The sequence below is a fragment of the Habropoda laboriosa genome, unplaced genomic scaffold (genome assembly GCF_001263275.1).
Source record: "Habropoda laboriosa isolate 0110345459 unplaced genomic scaffold, ASM126327v1 scaffold339, whole genome shotgun sequence".
NCBI classification, from domain to species: Eukaryota; Metazoa; Arthropoda; class Insecta; order Hymenoptera; family Apidae; genus Habropoda; species Habropoda laboriosa.
Genome location: NW_017100496.1, coordinates 237,081 through 247,255, shown reverse-complemented (window position 1 = coordinate 247,255; position 10,175 = coordinate 237,081). Strand labels below are relative to the sequence as shown.

Genomic DNA, 10,175 nt, shown 5'->3' with positions numbered 1-10,175 from the left:
AAAAAAAAATTATAAAGCATAATACTATAATCCTATGCTTAAAATGTATTTTCTTGTGGCCGCCTGACAGCAACCTGTAAATTTGGCGCGACAGACAGTGAATGTGTTAATAAGTAAATGTTGTTCAAATTATGTCGTATTTGATATCATTTTCATCAGAAAAATCTGATCAATATGTTAAGAAAAATTTCGGGATAAAAAAACGTAATATTAAAAAAGTTGATATTTAAATCGCTTGGTTGCCTCGACTCACGTTTCATCCTTATCTTTTATTCGCTGTCCTTGACTACGTTCGGCAAACTACAAAGGAGGGCGCGTGACTCGAAAACGTAGTCCCTGACTCTTCGAGTATCAGGTTTAGCTTCCTTGCGGTCTGACAGTTGTGGAGAATATACTGTATTTGACATTTTTTTGATAAAAAACAATAACAAACTAGAATTCAGAGGTGACTGTTCAGCACGATTGAGACCCAACGGACGACTGACGGTACGTTCGTGTGACCTACTATATTTACTGGTATACAATGCAGAACGTGCGTCGACGGATTCTAATGTTCGTTCAAGCATTGCACCGTCCGTTGAAAGTAACGCACATTCGCAGTGTGCGAGTTCTAATATACGACAATGTATTTCCACAAACGCACGCAGACCCACATTTGAACGCTCATTGTGCCTCCAGCCTAAGACCGTTGCCCGAGAAGGCGTGTCTTGTTGCCCGCCGATCTGTTTACGCCCGGAGAAGTCTAATATGCTGCCCGTGCGGGCAGTGACTGAACGACACTGCTCTAACCTTTTACATGACAACGCTAGACAGCACGTAAAAAGCACAATTGTACAAAAATTGCATCAACAGGCTATTGAAGTTCTACCTGATCCCCCATATTCCTCTGATTTATCTCCAACTAATTTTCATTGTTTCCGTTCACTTGACAATTTCCTTACACAAAAACGATTTAGGAAACAGAAAGATACTGAAAAGGCCTTTCAGCAGTTTCTTTCTCTTAGAGATTTCGGATTTTTATATACATACCCGACTAGAATTTCAGTTAGGCAGATATTAGGTCCGCATTAGGCTAGCCTAATTTGCCTGTTAGGCCCCAATGGGGCAGCCCCGTCAGGTCCGCATGCGGTATGTAACGCGGAATATTCGCGACTACCTAATTCGGAAAGCCGCATTAGGTTTTCCCAATGACTATCCAATGAGGCCAACCGCATTAGGCCCATATTAGAATAGTTTTATTAGGCTGTCATTGAGAAACATTAATGAAATCTCATGAGAAATACCTCATCAAGACACTGTATGGATTAAATTGTAAAAACTTTTATCTTGTTGAAAGCTCTCTTATGGCGACCTAACCTCTACACGCAAGCGTACGTCCGACACTGAGATGTCTGTAAATATTTCTACATATAAGTTTGAGAGCCCTACTCCACCTAACTTAGGCGTGCGCTCGGCCACCCCCATTTGGGCCACGTATGGCAACTGTTAGGAATGCCCAATTTAGGCATGTATCATTTCTTCCGAATTAGAACCTAATGCGGTAACGATTAGGCTTGCAGCATTTAGGTGTGCCTAACCGTTTCCGCATTAGGCCCACATTCGTCTTTAGCATGCCTAACTGAAATTCTAGTCGGGTAGATACGTGGAATTAGTGCTCCTGTAGTACATTGGCAAAAGTGTATCGAACATTATGGACATTATTAACACGTTGACTGTCACGCCAAATTTACATGTTTTGCTCAGAGGGCCACAAGAAAATTCTCATTATTCTAAGCATAGTATTATATTATGCTTATTATGCTTTATTATTATTTTTTTTTTTAATTCAAAATAATGTCTAGCTAGCTATGATGTTCGAAATTTTTAGTTGACGATATTCATTTTATTTTAATTACTCTAAACATTTGGAGCCCCATCGGGAAAACAATCGCCGGTCACAGGTGATCAACGTGGCAGTCAACCTGTTAAAAAAAATATATTTAATTTAGTGGAGTTACGTTGTTTTCAAAATGAACAGCTTAAAACCGCGGAAACTTTCGGAATGACCTAATAGTATACTACAAATAGAGTGTACAAATAAGTAAATTTAAATAATCCGATAAATTTTTTACGATTTTTTTGCCTCTAAATCTATAAAGGTAGTAAACGCTGAAAGATTATAGCGTTCAAGTGATAAACGATGTAAATGCCAACATGAATAAACACGGGTTTTTTGTTTATACTGAAAATTTTCATTTCTGGCACTTCAGTGAGTCGCAAAAATATTCGGATATTAACATGTACGTACGACCTTGACGCTCTATATCATAATTAATTATGAAGGGAACAAAATCGAAATTGTCTTCATTGATAGATCATTTATTAAAAATATGCATAACTTGTTAAATTAAACCCTGAAAAAATTAAATTAAAATTAAAAATGTTCTATCATTACATATTTCACGTGGAAGTAGAAACAGTAGTTGCACTTTTATTGTCATTTATTTGATAATCTTAGTTCTTCCAATAGTTTCGCCAGAATGGCGATGGTCCTATATTTTATTATTGCACTGTAAACTTACATAAAGTGTAAACTTGTACTTTGCCCGTTTTACCGTGTTATAAGAACACTGTCACTATTTTTGCGCTCGTGTTATACGAATCCGTGCTATGCAAAGGCCGTCCATTGTATTATATTTATCTGGAGTCTATTTGTGCAAAAAGATTTTAATAAAGTGGAAGAAAGATGCTTGTGACTTTGTTATCTTTCAGATTTATTAATAATTTCATCAAGCATGGATATTTATAGGATTTTCTTAATAATTGACTCTTTTTTCTGAATTATGTAACTATCAGTGGTATTAACCACTAAAGTATCTACATTCGCTTTCTTTTCTCTTCTCCCTTCTTCATTTCTATCTTCTTTTTCTTCGCTTAGGTTGTTTCCATTTAACACGAAATCGAAGCTTAAAATTCAAACGATAAAGCCACCGCGATAATTCGGCTTCAGGAGCTCCGCGGATCGGCGTGTTTCGTTGCGAGTATAATCAATGGGAGAAGTAATTTCCCTCGATTGCGATACGAAATAAAAGGTTTCATTGTAAATTGCCACGATCTGGCCTGCAATTGGAGCGTGCACGAGCGGAATAACTTCAATCGTGCGTTCACGCGGAGTCACTTGGAATATTCAATTTTCCGTTTTCGTTCCTCCGCGTGAAAATTCGTTTTATCGAATCTCATAATTGGAACTAAATGTCAATTTTCTGTTTTCCTGTGTACAGAGTGTTTTTCAAATTGCGAAACAGATGTTTGCAAATCTTTCTTCTCGCGCTAATTTTCATTTTTATTTCATGTTAATTGATCAATTTTTGAAACAAATTATTGAGAACTTTGAACTGTCCAGTCAGTTCAAATATTCAATTTTCTGTTTTCGTTCATTCCCGTGGAAATTCGACTCATCGAATTTCATATCAGAATTAAATGTCAATTTTATGTTTTCCTGCGTAGAGAGTGTTTTTTAAAATGATGAAACAGATGTTTGCAATGTTTTTTTTTTTGTGTTAAATTACAACTGAAAGCCAATATAGACGGCGAAAAAATTGTATCAAATAACAACGAAGAGGAAATAATATTTTTATGGGTATTGCAAATAGTTCTACAGCATATTTGACTTGCCGTAAGTAACCAAAAATTTTTTGTGACCGATATTAGTTATCAGTAACCAAAAATATTTTCATGATCGATATAGGTTATCAGCAATCGAAAAGTATTTTCGCGTTCGATATTGATTATCAAAAAATATTTTTAATCATTTGCATTGGTTACTCCTAATGGAAAACATTTAAGTCGGGAAAAGAATTGTTACACTGTAACTTCTTCTATATTAAGATTAGTTATGGTTTCTGAGTATAATGCACATAACAAGTAAAGAAATACAATATACGTAAAAATTGAGTAAACAAATTTTCAGAAATTTTGAACGATAGTGTATGTCAATCCGCGAATTACAGTACCACGTCGTTTTTAAACTATTATTTTTATTAAAAGTTGGTTCTTTCAAACTATTTCACTGCTGAGATCTCTGAACATGTAGTGAACAATCCACGGAGGTCCATAGACCTGCTGTCTTGGAAAATATCATCCTTAGAGTTGCCTCTAATGGTAAATATAATGTTGCTTCTTAGTCGCCTCTCGAGTGCAAAGGGTTAACATTATTATATAGTAATATCGAAAGAAATGAATTTTTCTAAATATTAAACAAAAAAAAAAAAAAAATAATTACTCTAACTCACTCTGGAAAATGTCTCGTAGCTAAAATCGTACATGATAATATAAGATTGATATACAGAGTGGACCACATAAAACAGGCCACCTAATTATCTTCTCTAACTATGGCGACGTATTTAACTGTGTATTTAATTGACGTTAAATTGTAAATTAACGTATACAAATTATCTGGTACCATCATGTAACTAGAGAAGATAATTAGGTTAGGTTTCACGTGACCCACCCTGTATATCGTCATATTTCTCCCTGGATAACATCCTTGAACTTCTTTCTGCCAGGTGAAACGCATTTTTGTATGTAATGTACAATTTTGGCTGTGATACTCACTGTAAATCGAAAAAAATGTGATTAAATTTTTAACACTCTTCCTTCTTTTCGGTTGTGTTCTGACGCGTTTTCTGTGAAATTTACGTTGTTCAACGTGATTTCAGAGTTTTATGTAATTCTATGGACTTCACTCGATGTACACGCGGATATCGTTTTCTGCTGTCCGCTCTCTATGCATTGGACATACGTAGCCGGAAGTGTGTTCACGGCGTTCTGAGCCCTGTCTGGCTTCGTGTCGGGAATCATCACGGCGATATTACGCCTAATACGCAACCGTAATTGTTTTCCATCGGTTTCTTGTTTTCCGATTTCGCGTGACAGCGGGATTATCCAAGAGACTTTCGAAATTGAATACGTAATACGCGAATATCATTTCTGTTGCAACGTAGAAGCATTTAATTATAACATTGCAACGGTAAAAAAATACATATAAATTTTAGGAAATTCGGATAAAGAGGAAATGTAAATAATCTTTGATATTAAAAAATTTGCAGTAAATTAAATTAAAAATTATAATATAGAAGTGAATCGAGAATTGATACAGCTTAAATCTTATTTTCGTGAAATTTAGATCTCAGATTATTGAGAAAGATAATGAAAATTCGGATTTGTGCATGAAAAACGTTAAAATTCTGTTTGTAAGTGATTGTATATAATCGGAGAGTAATTATTCAATAATTAAACAATGAAAAATAAATAATTATGTAATTAAATAATAGCAAAGTAATTGAGTAGTTGTTAAAATTTAAATGAAATATTTGAGTAATCGTTAAATAATTAAATAATAAGAAAGTAATAGTTGAGTAGTTATTAAAATTAAAGGATAATTTGATACTTCTGTTGAAAAATATCAGGACATGATGGTGAAATATTTGTGGTCTGCTTTCATGCCAAACAGCGTGGCCAATTTGGCCGTATAAAAAATAATATAGATTGAATGGCGTGTGCAGGTTTATATAACACACTTCTGTTTATTGTAGAAATCGCATATCTCTAATTCGATCAAAGTCACGCTAATGCCTGTTATGTATACAACATTCCCATTGATCCCTGTATCTAGGGATTAAAGAGAAAATCTTAACGTTATTCACGTGATATAAACATTTGTTTGATCACATTGGACAGCTGCTGCGATGAATTATTGTCATTCCGCACGCGAGAACTGGCTGCTAGATTTTATTGTATTACTTTATCAGTTTATCTTCTATTTAATTTGTAAATTATTCTCTACGTTAATAATGAATGAAAATTACAATCAGAAGTAGAATTTCTAAATTCAGATAGGGAACTACTTAATTATTTAATTAGACAGAAGTACCTCCTTTTGAGAGATGCTGGATCAGATAAGAGGAACACTTGGTTAGTAAATGGTGCTTAAATGGCACATCAGATGACTGGACGATTAAGCATATGCAGCACAAAGAACAACAAAAGGAAAGCAAGAAGTTGCATTTCATTAACTCTCTTGCGAACCATTTTCCAAATTCAATTTTCCTCTTCGATACTTTCTATGGTATTTTTGAAATATTCTATTTAGGTTATAGCTAACCCATAATAATCGCCAACCGAGTAACACTTTCATTAACCTAAAAAACTACCTTTTTAATACAAAAAAGAAGAAAGAAAAATTAAAAAGTTAATGGGAACGTAAAAAATTTTACATCACCGCCATCTACATGTATAAATTAAAAATATAGTTCAAATATAAATTGCAATTCATCTATGTGAAACGTTTGATATCCGAATGACCAGTTTTCCTGTTAAATTTGACGCCATCGCTGCAAATTCACGCGAGTGAAATCCACGGATGAGTGGATCGACTTCCTGCCACCTCCTCGATCGTCTTTTATCGCGTTCCACCGTTCAGTTGTTCCATTCTAGGCCAGCGATACCCGCTAAAGAATCCCTGTCGCGTCGTTTCCGGTGTTGATACCTCGAGACGTTTCTCCATCAGGCCAGGTCCTCGTGTGATTCCCGCTATCATGATTCTCGCATGGTCGATCGGCTCCGAGCATCGGCTGGACGATCGTTAATCGTCGTTTTTGAACTAAATGACGTTATTGCCTGCCGACAAGCAAAATTCACGGACAAATGATCCACGAGCCGCATGGTGAACAACATCCCCCGATGCTACCGTACCACAAACGCTTTTAACAGGCCTCTTCCTCGTACCGCGAATGGACAACGCAAAACACTGCCCCGGGAAAAAAAAATTATCTATGATCGTGAAGAGTGAAACAACAGATCCCGATGTCTGCGAGGCGTCCCACGCGTTTTTTGGGTTGAGATGATTCAGCTGACTGAACGTAGGTTCGTTGTAGATAATCTTTGGTGGAAGCGAAATTGTTATGACGATGATTCTTAAAAGGTTATCTCGAAGTCAGGGTACTTTTCCTGCAAAAAGAAATGAAAAGCATACCGTTAGTAATAAGTATTTATGTGTTTGTACAAAATTTGTGTTCAATATGTTAACATCGTTGTTGTCGTTCTATTCGTTGCTCATATTATATAGGTTAGGAACGGAATCAGTGTCAAAAATTGGTTATAATAGCTAGTTTTCTGTAATCAAATGTAATTTCATTTAGCATGGAAAGTGTTAATATTCTGAAGTGGTTGCCATAGGTCACTGGTGATTCATATGTCAAAGAATACATTAATCTTTGACTGTAATCATTATTCATAGAGTCAATATTCATTCTCTGTTATCTTACCCAATGTTCAACAAAAGGTGTTTCTATGTAACTAAATTTTCCTTGATATTAACATTTCGTTACGTTGAGAGGTTAATTGTTTATTTTTCATTGCAGAAACATCCAGGATATCATCCAGAGGGAAAGGATCGGTGTACAGCAAAGGCGGCGGTAGTAGGACATTGTCCAAGCGATTTCTAAACGGCAACATCATCACCTTCGGTCGGTCGAATCGTTCGTTACGAGCCATCTGTGAGTTAACCACACCAACCTGGTACCCAGGCTTTCTTAGGGGCACAAGCGACGGACAGGCAGCGTGTATGATCATTGAAGACTATCCCCCTCTGCCCACCAAACCGAGGCAATATCTGCATCAAGATACCACCCAACGATTTCTGAACCATCTGGTCCTGCCTAAGCACAGGACCTCAAAATTTTCCAGGTTTATATTCTCATGTGAATAATATTATCCCTTGATGTCCTTGAAGGAGTAAATTAAAGTGGTAAAACAAAGAGAAATGAATATTAAAGAGTAAAGAAAATGAGACTTTTCTTCTTTAGAGCTGAATATGAAAGAACTAGATTTCAATACTTATTCTACATCAGTTTCAATGTATAAAGCATATTTTTTAGTATAAATATGTTAACACAGATACACTTTTGACCAATTAGGATAGAATATAGAATACATAACTTGGTCCACAAAGAGTTGTATGTAGGAAACTGGTGAATTGAGATTATAAAAATTCGCTTTTCTTTACTTTACCTCTTGAATTTCCTTCTTTAAGAACACCAGTGAGTTCAAAGTATAAAGACTGAAGTTCAAAGTACACATTTCACTAACTAAGTACCCTATTGTAATTTTCAGTAATAGGCATCGAAAGCTACAGCCGTTCAGAGAAACGTGACTGGCGTCCGCGGGTAGTGCGGCACACGTAACCGCAGACAACGAAAATCACCCTGACTCGACACGTAACGAGCTACCATCGGGTAGCCATTGCCTGGCAACGTCGCTGCACAGCAATCAAACTGCCGCTGGAAAACGTGGAAAGTAGATCCAGAAGGACGAGGACGAAAACGTTACCTACTTGAACATCCGAGAGGAAAAGGGCCGGGAGATCCAGACAGAAAAAAGAGAGGCAATAGCGATCAGGAAGAAGCTTTGGGCAGCTTCGAAACAGTTCGACTCTCGTGTCACTGATTCAATAACGCGTTCACAACGACGTCTCGTCAGAGATTGCTGTTGTCGCACGGTAGGGATATTAAGTTAGCGAGAAACAAAAGGCGGAAACATCATCATGGGGAGCGTCAACGTAAATCGTAACGTCAGCGATGCATTTTATCGCTATAAAATGCCGCGGATCCAAGCCAAGGTAGAAGGAAAGGGGAATGGTATTAAAACCGTGATCGTAAACATGGTCGACGTTGCAAAAGCTATTGGCAGACCCGCTACCTACCCCACCAAATACTTTGGCTGTGAGCTAGGAGCACAGACCCAATTTGATTTCAAAAACGAAAGATTCATAGTGAATGGTTCTCACGATGCCACCAAATTACAGGATCTCCTTGACGGATTCATTCGTAAATACGTGCTCTGCCCGGCCTGCGATAACCCTGAAACAGAGCTGATGGTCAGCTCGAAGAAAGGGACGATCTCACAGGGGTGCAAAGCATGCGGTTATCACGGTCTACTTGAAAGTAATCATAAATTGAATACCTACATCCTGAAGAATCCACCGAGCTTGAATCCTGCGGTTCAAGGCAGCTCATTAACTGAGGGGAAACGCGGGAAACGCTCGAAACGCGCAAACGGCGAGACCAATACTAGCACCACCAATGCCACCAACACCACCATCGCGACAACAAATGGTGATCGATCTGGTTCTCCGGAGAATGATATTAGCACCACGGACATCGTGGTCGAGGCTCCTGAGAAAGTGGCCGACGAGAGCGGAGACTATGATAATTGGGCAGTGGACGTGTCAGAGGAGGCGGTCAGAGCCCGTCTACAGGATCTAACAGACGGGGCGAAGGGAATGACCATCACCGATGATCTCGATAAGACTGAGAAGGAAAGGATGGATATGTTTTATAAGTTAGTCAAATGTCGTCGCGACGCTGGGCAATTGGATAACCACAAGGAGCTGGTTGCAGAGGCTGAACGTCTGGAGATCAAGACGAAGGCGCCGTTGATCTTGGCCGAACTGCTCTTCGATCAGAACATCGCTGCTCAGGCCAAAAAGTATCGAGTGCTTCTCCTTCGTTTCACCCATGATGATATCAAGGCGCAGAAATACCTTATTAGAGGTATTGAACAAGTGATAGCTCTTCATAAAGACGCTTTAATGCCAAAAGTGCCTGGTATTTTAAAGGTAAACCGAATCACTGTCAATATCCTTTGATATAATTATGCTTAGTGTGTATCTTGATGGATTGTTCTTGTTTGCCGTTCTAGCTCTTTTATGATGCTGATATCCTGGAAGAAAAAGCTTTGTTCGAGTGGTCGAGCAAAGTGACCAAAAGATACGTATCAAAAGATTTGTCCCAAGAAATTCATGATAAAGCTGCACCGTTTATAATCTGGCTGAAAGAAGCAGAGGAAGAAGATTCTGAATCTGAAGAAGAAGATGACGATTTGGAGGTTAGTTTTTCATCTTTTCGAGTAAGACGATTTCTAAACGTTTACAAGAGATAAGTTACAATTCTTTTCTTTTTATTTTTTTTTATAGATTGAATACGATGATAGAGCCAAACAATCGCTAAAACCACAACAGCCACTGCCTGTGCAGAAACCTGCAGTAGTAAACGAAGACTCGGATGATGAAGATGATTTTGATATCGATGCCATTTAAAGACGAATGACGATGCTCAGTAGTCGGACATGAAAGATAG

The 10,175-nt window shown here is 37.6% G+C and overlaps 1 protein-coding gene across 4 annotated transcripts in view; it reads left to right on the top strand.

The window, feature by feature from the left end:
• LOC108576111 (eukaryotic translation initiation factor 5) overlaps positions 1-10,169 on the top strand; it is a 43,091-nt gene extending 32,922 nt beyond the window's left edge. For 2 of the 4 annotated variants that reach the window (XM_017939038.1, XM_017939039.1), the window contains 4 exons: positions 7,401-7,725; positions 8,152-9,655; positions 9,739-9,924; positions 10,013-10,169. In XM_017939038.1, the coding sequence (XP_017794527.1) occupies positions 8,582-9,655; positions 9,739-9,924; positions 10,013-10,135 (1,383 nt within the window). In that variant the 5' untranslated portion in view covers positions 7,401-7,725; positions 8,152-8,581 and the 3' untranslated portion in view covers positions 10,136-10,169. Of the gene's footprint in view, positions 1-6,821; positions 6,904-7,308; positions 7,332-7,400; positions 7,726-8,151; positions 9,656-9,738; positions 9,925-10,012 lie in introns of those variants that run through there. The other 2 variants (XM_017939040.1, XM_017939041.1) reach the window with 2 other exon arrangements.
• Positions 10,170-10,175: the final 6 nt, after the last annotated feature.